The sequence below is a fragment of the Pleurodeles waltl genome, chromosome 5 (genome assembly GCF_031143425.1).
Source record: "Pleurodeles waltl isolate 20211129_DDA chromosome 5, aPleWal1.hap1.20221129, whole genome shotgun sequence".
In the NCBI taxonomy this organism is placed as follows: Eukaryota; Metazoa; Chordata; class Amphibia; order Caudata; family Salamandridae; genus Pleurodeles; species Pleurodeles waltl.
The window spans coordinates 1740389250-1740403802 of NC_090444.1; the positions used below are offsets into that span (position 1 = coordinate 1740389250).

General features: G+C 41.5%; 1 protein-coding gene across 5 annotated transcripts in view; it reads right to left on the reverse strand.

The window, feature by feature from the left end:
• LOC138297429 (cysteine-rich venom protein-like) overlaps positions 1 to 14553 on the reverse strand; it is a 260633-nt gene that overhangs the window by 188052 nt on the left and 58028 nt on the right. For all 5 annotated transcript variants that reach the window (XM_069236793.1, XM_069236790.1, XM_069236791.1 and 2 more), the window contains exon 2: positions 4527 to 4585. In XM_069236793.1, coding sequence (XP_069092894.1) covers positions 4527 to 4585 — 59 coding nt within the window. The remainder of the gene's footprint in view (positions 1 to 4526; positions 4586 to 14553) is intronic.

Below are 14553 nucleotides of genomic sequence, written 5' to 3' on the forward strand. Positions count from 1 at the left end.
AGTTTATTTACCTGCAACAGATGTAAAGCTTGTAATGTGGCCAGAATGTAAATAATCAAAAAGTTGATCACTTGTAACACTAAATATGTAGTCTATGTGTTAAAAGTCTTTGCAACCTGATGTACGTAGAAACTGCTATACATTCAGTGAAGAAAATAATACTGAAACATTTCTAGATGATCCAAAAGAATGATAGAAATTAGCAGATGGCTGACATTTTCAAGAAAGGCATGAGGGCAAGAGTGAGTACCTAAGCATTTTGGTACAGATGGTTTTGGTTTAAAATGTGCTAAAATCTGTTAAACATTTAAACAATTTGTGCAACAATTAAGGCAGAAATGGCAAGTGATATATAGGTGCAATTTAAGAAAGTGAAATCAAGGAATATCCAGTGCAAGATGTTGTTTCAAATGTCTTTCCAAGATGGCACCATTATCACTTCTCATCAATCAATCAATCAAAGCTTATAGAGCGCTGCTACTCACCTGTGAGGGTCTCAAGGTGCTGGGGGGAGGGGAAGCACCTAAACCAAAAGTCACTAGAGTTTCTGACACTGGTCGCGGTCCAGGCAGGATGAGCGCAGACAGGTCTTGTTCGCGGCCGCCATTAAGAAGCAGAGGGGGACACTGGGAGCAGTCAGCTGGGAGGTGGGAGGGCAGAAAAGGTGCTTCGTGGGGGAGGGGTCAGAGGAAGATGGGAGAAAGGAAAAGCACTAGGGAAAAATGAAGGCTGATAGAAGAAAAAAGCAGAAAATGCAAAAGTGAAAGAGAGGCAGAGAGAAGAAAAGAAAAGGCAAATGATAGAAGAGGAAAGCAGAAAATGCAAGAGTGAAAGAGCAACAGCGAGAAGAAAAGAAAAGGAAAATACTTACTTGTGATGGCCACTATTCCACCAGTGATGACGCCCAGGGACGAGCCTCTGGGTGGAGGAGGGCCTCGAACTGAGAGTCAGGTGACTCTCAGTTCGTCCCAGGCAAGAGGCAGAGGCAGAGGCAGAAGCAGCCAGAGGAGCTGGGGAGGGCAGCAGACACCGACCAGGATTTCAGTGCAGCTTTAGCAGAGAGCACTTTGTTTATATCAATGAACACTGTGATGAATAACAACAAAGCTGAACTGTAGATCGCCCCCATGATCAAGGGCAAGATGGCTGATAGACAGACATCATTAAATCACTTTACCTGCAAAAGCCATATAATGTAAGTTGTGGAGTATGGATTGCAAAGATGTATGAATGGGCATCCTGGACCTACAACACACAACATCTCCAAGAGCGAGGCACACAGACACAGGAAGAAGAAACACAGAAAAAAACACCCACACGCAGACACACACACACACACACACACACACACACACATATATATGTATACAAATACATTTATATACATTGCACTATGTATTCAACTCAGCTGAAAAGTTTTGCTGCAACCTGAAGAAAATGCTTTAGCCACCACATTATGACTTGTGGATCCTGTCTCTGTATCGTTGCAACTAAAACAAAATAAGGAATAAACTAAAGGAGTAAAGTAGAGTTGCCTTGACCCTAGGGTCCTGTGTGGTCAAATTAGCAGTGTTTTTTTTCACATTGCTGCAGTACTGTGGTACTACCATGACGCTCAGTGCAGCCTCCTGTGAAAATTCACAGCCGTGAAAAAATATAGTGGGGCTTTTGGCCATTGCGCAACAATGGGATTTGTCAGCAATGGTGGTGGGTAACCGTAGGAGGTTAAGAGCCCACATTTGGGTGACGGCTCTGCTCCCAACTGCATACAGCTCACAGCCAAAGGCTAACCGCGAGGTTGACCACCCATGGTGAGGTTGAGAGCACAGACTTGACAGTGGCTAGGCTCTGCACCCAACCCTGCACTGTGCAAGGGCGAAGGTGAGGTTTATAGGGATGGCCAACCACAACAGACTGAATGCACGGCATACATCTAACCCCATGCCAGGGACAGCCTATAGCAGGGGTGGCAGAGTAAAGTATGTTAATAAAATATTACTTAATTAAAAAAAAAAAAAAAAACTAGAAGGTCAGTGAAAAAAAAACAAAGATCAAAAGTGACATTATAGTTAGGAAGGGTAGTATTATTTCACTTTCAATTTTTAAAAAAGCTTTAGAAATTCACAGAAAAACACACCCTAAAGTGATGTTGTAGTTGGGTGGAAATGTCAGTTAAAACAATATTTCTAACTAAAAAAAATAATGAAATTCAACTGTTATAGTTACCTGAAGAAACTATATCTCGGGTATAATTGTTTTCACCTAAAGGTGGAAGACTCAAAGACCACAACTGATTTGTTTTGATATGCCATGGTTCTCCAAGGCTATGGAAAACATCTCATTGTAAGTTGTGAAAAGCGATTAAGAAGCTGCACTTTACACATTTAAACTTAGTTGCTGGTTCACAGTACTGGGCTCTTCTTATTTAACTGTACAAAGATTTTGATTAGGAATATCTGCAACACTCTCTTCCCAACCATGCTTAATTATATTCTTGTAAGAATGCACTCAGTAGACACTAGCCTACTCATCAAAGGCCCACCCACTCTCCCCTTGGTTGGTTGGCTCATTTGATATACTCACTCTACAGGCAGCATTTAGATTTTTTTCACAACTCTTAAGGCTTCACTGAGATGATTTTAAAGGCCATCACCCCTACTCTAAAAAATATTCCAGCACCAGTACTTCCCAACCAAAGAGGGACTCTATAAACAGGCTCCAATTTTCAGCATAAGCTAGCATTACTACAAAATGTGTTCAATTGCATAGTTTGATCATCCTCTGAATATATATATATATCTTTTTTTCAGTTACCAGAGTCCCTACCCAACCCCAGTGAAATAGAATGGTTCACATAATAACATTGCATACTTGAGATCATCATATTTTGTACTGCTACTACTTTTCAAAAGTGAATGTTTTTGGCAAACAGTGATTCTAGAATCATCTGCCCATCCTTGCAAAATGAATGGAAAAAACAGTCCTGGCACGAACTGGCACGGATTAAACATTGCCTGGTAGGGAATAATATAAAATCAGGCCAACGTTTTGGCCTTTAACTCTTAATTTCCAATACGTTAACCTTCAGTCAGGACAACTTACTTATAGGGGTGGGCTGAACTCGTTGAATTTCACTCTGTGGAATTCCGCGGAGTTACCTAAAAACTCAGCAAGATTCTGTGGAATTGTGCGAGCAGTGGACTTCAATACATCACGCTGCTCATGCTGATTTCTAGTGCCAGAAGCTTGTCCTACAGTGTACAATCAGCACGAATGGTACCACGTGGTGTGCCACTTCTTTCTGCCTCTTCAGTAGATAGCCTACTCGAGTGGCAGCTTTCTAAATGTGAAAGACAGCTTTCTAAATGCAAGCAGTATCAACATTCTGCAACTGGCTGCATTGAGAAATTTTGCCTGGAGGTGGTCTAGCTCTCAATTTTCTCGCTTGTGCTCACCAACTTATCATTGGCCAGCCATGCACAAGAAAAAACTCTGCCATGTGGTTGTTCCAGAACTCTCCGCTCCAAGCAGAGAGTGGAGTGAGTAAAACTCTGCGAACTCTAGCAGAGGAGAGAAGATTACAGCCCACCCTTACTTGCTTATTGAATGAAAGCTTGAGAGGTATGCACTCAGGGTTGTAACAAACACTACAGCAGCTCCTGCGGTGCCATAGGCCCCCAGTTTTCTATAGATAAAGGGTGGCACTCTCAGCTTGTCAGCTTGAGTGAATGGGTTTTGCCAGGGGCCCCCTCACCATCCCTTGCAAGGGGGCCCCCTGAGGTTTACTTATACCACTGTATGCACTGGTCTTCATTATGAGCTATGTGGATTTTAGGAGGACGATACTTGGGCTAGAATTGCTTATTCAGGCTAATATGCCACTACCTAAATCCCGTACTTACAAGTTTAAGAGTTTACGAGTCCAGAATTCAGAGTAGTCTTTGGGAACCAGAAATAATGTGTCCTTTATTGTGATTTTCTCCTAATTTTCTGCAACTTTTTCAGCAAGATTAGCAGTTGGTAAATGTCAGCAGATTACAACTGATGGTTGCTGTGGTTACTGGTCAGGATGTCCAGTGCCAGTGCAGGTTATTGTGCCTGGAGGAATGTTGCAAACAGTTAAAGCTCTCCTGACCTTGGAGCTCTACTGTGACCACTGGTTTTACAAAATATGTTTCTGCACCTGGCAAGGTTGTACCTATGATTTTCAGCCTTGGTAATTTTGGGTGTGGAAACACTATATTACTCAGAATCTGCCAGGATGGTATCCCTCTGGAAATGTTGCTCAACGTGACTCCTATAGAGGATCTAATAAGTTATCCGTTCCTGACACAGGCAAAATATATCTCAAAGGGTCTTCCTGCAAAGCAAAAGCAAACACAGGTTTAAGTGAAATCAGCTATTATTGTTATACATGTCTATTCATTTGGAATAGGAACTTGAGTTTGAATTTATTTTGTGGTGCAAATAGAAATGTATTCAGAGAGTATTCGAATGTGGTGTGTGTTAATAATATCCATACATACCTCTACGGTAAGATGCAGCAATGCAAAAAAAGAAGGGAGGAGTTTGAGCATTGTAAGGCCTGAAAAATAAATATGTGTTAATATCTGGTTTCCTTACCTGTGAACAATAAAAGTATATACATTTTGCTTTACAATTTACATTTAAGAAACAATGAGTTTAAAGGTTTGGAAGATGTGGCACACACAATGGAGATCAAATCAGTACCAATGAAACTATACAAATATATATTCACCACTAATGAGGAATATAGAAATAAAGATGGAGGACTGTGGGGAGAAAGGGGATGTTTTCATCAAGTTATTATGAGGGACTTCAAACAGATTTTGAGAGTGAAGCTCGAGTTATTTATAATGTCACTCCGAACCAAGTCAGTAGTGGTACCCTATTCCCACAAAATATATCTACATCTACTTCAGTAATACCATGACAAAATAGGTTGCCATCAAGTCAAGCCAAGCCAAGCCTTGAAGTAAGTAAAGCACGACACAAGGCCAGTCACTGGTTCTGCAACACACTCATAGAAATCACTGGAGGAGAGGAACAATACTAACACCGTCAATGGTAATATAGGCAATAAATGGTAAAATATCTTTGAGTATCTAAAAATCATTTTACTACATTAACGTTTTTATTAAATAAGATTGTCAAAATAAAACATCTAGTTTCAGAATTGAAAAACACATTCCAGCAATCATTCAACACAGCTGTTACTGCAAGGGAGTTCAGGAGTGAACAGGCAAGATTCTGCAACACCTATCAACTGGTGAGACTAAATACACCATCAACAATAGGCCCCTGCATGTGCCTCATCCCTGTGGCCTAGTGGCCATCTGCAAAGTAAGTATCTTCTGTCTCGCTCTGTTTCTCCCTAATCCTGCTTTATGACTTCTGCCTTTTACCTCTGCTTTTACATCATTTTTATTTTTCTGTCTCTTCTGTTACCCTCTCCCCCCACACCACTGCTGTCCTTGTGGCCCCACCTAACTCCTCCCCCTGCAAAGCGCTTTTCCTACCTTCCTGCCTCCAAGCTGACCGGACCCCTGCCTCCCTCCCCTTCTTCACGGAGGCCGCAGCGTGGCCGCGCCACTGGTGTACCAAAGGCAAATTAAAGGCAAGCTTGTCTGCACCTGTCCGAGCCTCGACCGCGCCCAGCGCCACGGACCCTGGTTGTCGCCCCGTCCACCTATTTGACTACAGCACTCTACGTGCCCTCAACCCGGGAAGATTCTCAGCCTGCCATCAATCAGACCGCAGGAACACCCATGGATCTTTTTCTTGCCGTACCTGCTCCAACACCCTCCAAGGACCACCCCATGTTCCCGCAATAAGCACGGACAGTCACCTCAACACCTAACACATGCTCCCTCATCAAACACGCAATAGAAGTTTGGGACCTCCTCAACTCAATAGCCCCGGACGTGGACTTCTTCACGGAGATCTGGATCACCCTTACCACTGCCCCACACATCACCACAGCCATCCTGGACAACTACAAAATCATCCACATGGACCGAGTCAGCAGGCCTGGAGGAGGCATTGCCATACTCTACAAGAACAACCTCCACCTGACTACTAGCACTGAGTCACAGTCTCAGTCCACGCACGAGCACCTACACTTTCAGATCCAGACCAGACCAAACACCTCCTTACATGGCACCCTCATCTACAGGCCACCCAGACCCCAACCCCAGTTCTGCAAAGACATCGCTGACATAGTCACCCCCCAAGCATTCACCTCATCTGACTACATCCTACTTGGCAACCTCAATTTCCACCTTGATACCCTCCAAGTCCCAGCACCTCAAACCTCCTGGACAACCTCACAGCTCATCAACATCCCCACCCACAGAGCCGGACACATTCTCAACCCCGTCTTCTCAGCAGGGGACAACATCACCATCTTCCCACTTGGGGAAACAAATGCAAAATGAACAGATTATTTACAGAAGGTCACAAGTGGTGGTGTTGATAATTAAGTGCCAGTGCCAAGCACCGGAAACCACCGGCAGATATTAGGCACAGGTAGCATTGGCTTATACCCAACTGCCATATTTAATTCCCTTGTAATTCCCTATTAAAATGGTACTACCTGTGCCCAGGACTTGTGAATTAAAGTGGGACTGCAGGATTGATTGTGCCACCCACTGAAGTCCCCATTTAAACATGTCTCAGGCAGGCCATTGCAGCCTGTGTGTGCAGTTTTAAACTGTCATTTCAACATGTCAAAAGTATACCTTTTGCCATGCCCAAACCTTCCTTTATAGTATGCATAAGTCATCCTTATAATAGGCACTGGACATCCCAGAGGGCAGGGGTACAATGTATTTAAAAACTAGGACATGAACCCTTAAGTTTTACATATCTTTGAAGTGAAAAACTCCTAAATTCATTTTTTGCTATAACATTAGAGTTACATTATTTCATTTAATACACTGTAATTTCCAAATGAAAGCACGTAACTACTTCATGTTTGGTGTCTTTGGATTGTAATGAAAAATACAAACTGATGGTGATTTTGGATTTTAAAATACAATTTTGAAAATGGCACTTTTAGAAAATTGGTATTTTCCTGGCCTAGACATTTAGGGCCAGTTGTACGAAGCAGTATTCAAGTCGCAAACGGCGAATCAGCCCGTTTGCGACTTGAAAAATGCTATTTGGGAGGTACAAAGCCCAAACTGCGATTCGGAAACTTGCCTGAGTTTCTATAGCCAGACAAGACTATATTGTGGTTAGCATGACACAACCAGATTTTTACATTTTGTGCTTGATGCTTTTTGGTACTGTTTAACTGTTTATACTGAAATCTTCAATCAATCTATCAAGGTACTTGTAGAGCATGGCTAATCACCCGTGAGGGTCTCAAGATGCTGGAGAGTAGTAGGAGTTCAGTCGAAGAGCTTCATCTTGAGGTCCTTCTTGAATTGAGGTAGTGAGGGTGATTGCCTCAGATGGAGAAAAGGTGTCTGGTGGGCATGTGGAATGTCGGGCTGTGGTTGAGGTATGTGGGTCCGATGTTGTGGAGGGCCTTTTATGCATGCATGAGGAGCCTAAAGGTGATTCTGTTGTTGATCAGGAACCAGTGAAGGTCTCTCAGGTGACTGGAGATGTGACTGCGGTTGGTGATGTCCAGGACGGGTCTGTCCGAGGCCTTTGGGATTCTCTGCAGTTTATTTTGGAGTGTTTGGGTGGTACTGACATTGAATGTGTTGCTGTAGTATAATTTGATGCTAACGAACACCTGTGTGGCTGTTCTCCTGGACATGAATGGGATTCATTTGAAAAATTGCCAGAGCAGGTGGAGTGTGTGGAAGCATGAGAATGAGACCGCATTGATTTGGTGGTTCATTGAGAGCGAGGAGTCGAGGATGATGCTGAGGTTGCTTGCTTGCTCGATGGGTGTGTGGGGGGGATCTGAGTATTGAGAGCCACCAGGAGTCATCCCAGGCAGAGAGGGTGGAATCCAGGATGAGGACCTCGGTTTTGTCAGGGGTTGAGTTTCAGATAACTCTCCTTCATCCAGGTGGCTCATAGGTGAGGGAGAGGATCAGCTGGGTGTCGTCAACATAGGAGACGATTTTAAAGTGTGTGGAGCTCAGAGCGTATCCCTGTGGAACTACGCACCTGATTTCTGTTGGTTTTATGGAGAATGGTGGGAGCCTGACTCTCTGGGTTCAGACGGTGAGTAAGGAGCAGATCCTGCACATTGCCGGTTTTACTGTTTGTATTTTTGTTGTTGTGATCTCATTTCATTTATTTAAAAATATTTTTTTTTCGAATATGGTGTGGGATCCTTTTGTGGTGTTTTTTCACTGTCTCACTGTTTGAGTTGTGGAGAAATACTTTACACATTGCCTCACCTTTAATTCTGACTGCTCTGTGCCAATCTGCCAGAGGGTTGAGCACAGGTTAATTTAGGGTTGGCTCGTGCCTCCACTTGACAAAGAATGTGGTTGCTGTTTGACCAGGGTACACATCTCAGTCAACCAACAACCCAATTTCTGACAAAGGGGTCATTAACACACATTTCCCTCACACACAGCATATAAAAGCTTGTTATGTAAAATAAAAGGTGTACGGGAGACTGCATCAGCAGTAGTAAAGTGCCATGTTTGAGGTTTTTGTTTCAGTACTTCCTCTCACTTAGTTATAAATACCAAGGGTATTAATAATGCAGACGGAATACCATGAGATTACGAGCTACCCTCAGAAATGAGGAAGTTACAGGGGCTATCATGATTCCACTCGGTTGTTAAATTTAGTTAGCAGCTCCACTAGAATTACTAAGACACTCATAATAATGGCCTAAGAGTGTAAATGGCATTTTATGTTTCCCTAGAAATGTCTAATGTGACTTTCCTGACTGTTATGCTTGTAGGTCAAGTAACATGCAGCATCTTTTCTTTTCTGGAAACCCTTGCAGATTTCACCTGTAAAAATATACTGAGTAAATTCTTGGAAGCTGAGAGGGAAGTTGTGAATTCACTATGCATGGTCTGCCACACTTTAAAAGGGTTAACTTCATAGAACATCATCCTTTCCACTCACAAAGCACCAGCCTTTCTAGATACATTTCCCTCTCTCAAATTTAGTACTTTATTATAGCCTTAGAACCCGCCGTAGCGGGCTCTACCGGCTATTAAAGGCCCGCTCCCCATTCGGCTCGGGCATTTAACAAGGAAAAGGGCCTTTAATAGCCGGTAGAGCCCGCTACGGCGGGTTCTAAGGCTATTAGAACATTCTGCCACTCAGGGCAGAATGTTCTATTTAAAAAAACAAATTGCTCACGGAGCCCGAGGGGATTAGGGGCACCGTGAGGCTTTGTTCACAGCTTCTGCTGTGAACAAAGCGAACATTGGAATGTTGGCGCTGCGGGCTTTTACCGGCCAGTAAAAGCCCGCAGCACTCCATTGTTTTCAATGGAGCTTCCAGCATTCCAATGTTCTAATTTATATTACAACTTATAATTCCTATTCACCGACTATTTAGTAGTTTCTATCAGTGGATCAGAGTCCTCCTGTTATCCACTCGATAATTACAGCTGTACACTATAGCAATGGGATGCCATAGGGTAGCTATGCGCTCTATAAGTTCCTAATACAATACAATACAGTACAATCTTCTGAGTTTGGAAGAATGCTAGTCTTAGGTTAGTACTTGTTAAATCAATTAGATCTTTTTTTCTAAAATTTCTGCTTAAATGATCAAGGGAAATAACTTTTAATGAAATAATGCCCACCTTCCAATTTTACCTATCTATTTATTTGTGTCAGTTCCAAAACAGATACAAATATCAAACGGGTGGTTGGAATGGCAGATGGATTAAAAGTAGTGGGCAAAAGTAGAGGTGTCAAGGGAAACAGCTTTAAAATTTACTGCAACTGCCTGGTACATTTAGAGGATTTTTCATACTGCTTTAAGATTAGCTGCACATATCCCTACCATATTAAAAAATAAAGTACTATTAGTACATGTACGATTTATTTTGTTAAATTGTTTAAAATTGAGGGGCTTTCTACATAAAATAAGATAACGACGTTGAAGATCTATGCACATCTGCAGTTTTACTACGAGTATTGCCATAAACATATAACCCAACCCAACTCAGATATTTCCCTTTTTTTAAAATAATTTCTACAGGAGTATATGAATTGTGTCTAATGCACTTTCCTTTGGGATTCTGCATGAAAAATGCACTGCAATTCAATACTGTAACATACAACATTTCACAAAGTTGGAAGATAAATATTATTGTTCAAAACACAGAAGGCAATGCGCAATCAGATGTCTCATAGCTGCCGGTATGGGAATATTGGGTGGGAAGTAAAAAACACACTTCACCCTTAGGCAACCAGTTTACAGTAAGGCAAACTAGTTCTTGAAATTTACAATTTATTTTCAGGCCAAATTATAGTCTTCTAATCCTGTAATCACATTTTTCGACGCATAAATGTCAAGCACTGCATTCATATAGATACAATCCTCTAATAAATAGCTAACAAATGATGCTCAGGAATTCTGAGAATTAATAGATACTTCCGTGCTCTATGTTCAGTGATAAACATTTCACTGTCTAAGGGAATCTAAATGGATAAATCACTGGAATATCCCCAAACAGTCGCTTTTTAGCGAATGTAATCGACATAGCCGCCATCACTTTGAGTAATCTTTTTATGTCAATATGCATTTATTATAAAACACTGAGGTTACTGTTAATAGTTATTCTTAAATGGAAAAAATGCATATGATTATCTCTATAAACACTAGCTTACTATAAAGTCACACTGACGATGGACAATTGCAATGTTCTAATGTTCAAAATATTATATACTATGCACTTTTATTGCTCTAAGATTAGGATGTAGAAGTAGGTTGATTTTTTAGGAGCTCACACCACCTCCTACCACATTTAACGAGTAAGTTGAAAGGACAAATGAAAAAAAACAAAAAGAAAGAAAAACAGAAGATTAGAGATATTTTCTTAAATGGCAAATAACAGCATATGAGTTTCCCTAACTAGGGATGTAATATGTATTCAACAACATTATATTAACTAGATTAAGAGCTAAGAAAATTAGTTCAAATGTATGCATCGAGATAGTGAATAATTCTAAAGTGTTCCAATATACAAAATGTAATGTGTGGGAAGGACATATTGGTTCTATCATGATGTATATTTTTTTATGCATACACCCTATCTACCATATTTCGGGGAACCAATTATTCGCAAGTGCGATAGTTGGAAGAAAAAAAATGAAGAAATAATAATAATAAATGATTGAAGAAAAAATTGAAAATGGATAAAATGATTAAAGAGAGTTACAATGAATGACAGAAAATAAGATAGAGCAAAGGGAAGAAAAAGTAGTGGAGGAATATAGAGAGAAAGAAGAAAATGTGATTATATAAAGAAATTCAAGCAAAAAGAGAGCGTAAGACACCGTCAAAGTCAAATGAGCACAACAGAATTAGAAAGGGGAAAAAGTATGGAAGGATGAAAGAAAGCAAAATAAAGAAACGAACAAAAAAAACAAAAATCACGGTGAAAAAGTTGTTTTGTTTCTGTTACTGATTTTAATACACCACTACAGGAAAGTGTGAAGAAAAAAGTCCATGATTTGAGATATGATTTGTACATCCGTTCATGATAAACAAAGTTACAAGCTGCATCTGTAAGAATAGTTTCTGAAATCTACTGAACACTGTGATAAGATTTACTGGTATATTGTTTTTAAATATAGCAATGCCATTTATTTCGTATAATAATGAGGGCAAAGAAAATAAATATGGAGAACACGCACATTTAGGATTTAAATATAAGAATAGTTCGCTTACTTTTATTCATCACAAGTACAGAGAGTCTGAGATGACGGCTAGTCTGGAGCGTTTTAAAAAATGGCGCGTGCCCTGCGAGGACCGCTGTATATATACTTACGCCCTAAAGCTTCCTATTCTCGGCTTGTCATTTGCAAGTTTACAAAGTGACGCATAACAAAGTATACCTTTTTTCATTCTTCATAGGTTCCTTCAGAGACTTCCAAATAGTTGTTTGTTTTGACCTATTGCTCCAGTAAGATGTGTAACGAAACTTCGGGAGATTATAGAACCATAATTACATTTTAATAAATATTGTTCTCTTCAGGAAGTGAAGTTCGGTCGATTTATAACCCGGAATAAGCAATGCAGTTTAAAATTAATATCTCAATGAAAAACAACTGACATGAAGCAAAGATTTATGTTTGTTTTATTTATTTATTTTACATTAACACCCCCTAGCTTCTTCCTTGTAGTCCAGAGTTATTAGTAAAGTCTTCACCCAAGATGCAGGCAAATAGAAAGCAGTACCGATCCAGTAAACAAGCACCACCCTCAGAACAGGCTGCCTAGCGATTTGAAGGATATATATCAAAAGCATAATGACAAGACGGATCAGTCAATATCAAAAGATGTGGTTATTTAATATACAGTATTATGAACTCATCTGCTGATCTGTATGAAGAAGCTCTGGCTCCCTGATGGACATGTCCTTTTTATTTTGTGTCCTTTAATTTGCTTTAGCTTTAAAATGAGTGTGTTTACTGCAGATAAACCACTAGTTATGCCGAATGTTAATGGCTCCCGTTATAAAACTGTATTATGTGTCACATACAATGCAATAAAGTAAGTGAGTTTCCTACCTTCTAGTCAGAATCCAGCATTAGAGATCTCTAATTTGACATTTATAGTCCACACAGCCAAGGGTATGTAAGTTGCTTCTTATTAAAGTAGAAGGCCGAAGCTCACCCAAACCATGACTCCACCAGACCGTCACCACCATAGCACCTAGTACGACACCAACGTATGATCTACACAGTGCCCTTCTTTGCTGCAAATTCTTCCCTCCAGTGTGCTCAGGCTTCTGACAGAAAAAAGGAGAAATCCCCCTTGTGTAAAGCTATGTGTAAAGATAAGTCTGTAGTGATGGAAGACTAGTTTCAAGATTTAATGAAATCTGAAATGAAAAGAATCCATGCACTGCTCCATACTCAGAGCAGGATCCACCAACTGCCACTGCCTCAGACACCTCAATCTGAGGTATATATATGCCACCGGCACAGGCTCAACTTATTGTACATGCACAAGCTACTTGATAAAAACACATACATAGCATAGAGAGGAATTGCCGTAATCTGGACAAGGACAAGGGGTCACGGACAAATAAAGAAAAGATTGAAACAGTGTTGTGTAACCTGGAACTGTGGCCCAGGTTTACAAGGTTTGGATTCCCTAGACATGGGTGCAGGGACTGAGTTCAGTGCACCATTGCTCGAGCTGTAAAGTCCAGGTTATTGTAGCCCCACACAACCTACTGAGTAAAACTGCTGTTGTGGTATCCATGCTTTCTCGATTACTAACAGTCCATTAAGCGTTCCAGGATGCAATGATAATTCAAACCCATTTTTGTTCTTCAGAGTAGCACACTCAAGCCTTGCACTACGGAAAGGCACCATGCATATGTTTAAAAGGGTTTTATTGCAACAGTCCCATCCTGTTTGTTAACTCATGTGTAACATTAAATCAGTTAAATAATTACTTTGGCATATTGGTAGCAGCAGAAGTAAAATGAACAGTTCTAACATAATTAGAATGGGCAGACCCCCTGAACAACATGTTGGGAACAACACAGACTTTTCCCACGCAAGCGTAACCATGCTTGCCAGAACAACGGCTGCCTTTTCCTCTGCCTTAACCACACATGTGCTGAACTGCACATATGCGTGGTTAAGGCAGAGAAAAAGGGAGACTGGATCGGAAGAGGACGTGGTCAGGTAAGTGGGGTTTGGGGACACTTTTTAGAGGTGAGTAAAGGGCTTGGGGTGGGTGGGTGTTTGGGATTTTTTTAAGGGTAGGGCTTAGGGTGTGGGGTTGCGCAGGGTCGTGGGTGGTTTTTAGTGGTCGAGTGGATAAAGAGGTGGGAAGCTAGGCTATTTTGTTTTTAGAGTGGATCGGGAAAGGGCGCAGTCAGGTAAGTGGGGCGGGGCAAGGCTGGGGGATTGTTTTTGGGGGTGGGGTGGATTAAGGGCTTGGGGTGGGGGTTGGGCTATTATTGTTTAGGGGCGAAGCGGGGGATCGGGGTAATTTTGTTTCAGGGTGGGTTGGGGTTCGAGGTAGTTTTGTTTTTAGGGCTGGGGTAGTTTTGTTTTTAGGGCGAGTGCGGGGGTCTGGGATGTAGTTTTGTTTTTAGGGGCGGGGTGGGGGGTCAGGGTAGTTTTATTTTTAGGATGTGAGGGTGAGGGGGTAAGGGTAGTTTTGTTTTTGGGGCGGGTGAGGGGGTGGACTGTTTTTGGGGGGGTTGGGGGGTTGGGGAAAGTATTAGGGCTCATTGTCAGTGTAGTTAAAGTTTTAGGGGTGGGGTGCCTGGGTAATTTTGTTTTTAGGGGCGGGGTGGGTGCGGTCGGGGTAGTTTTGTTTTTGGGGAGGGTCGGGGTAATTTTGTTTTTAAGGCTGTGGGGGGTCGGTTGTTTATAGGATGGGGGTAGGGAAGGA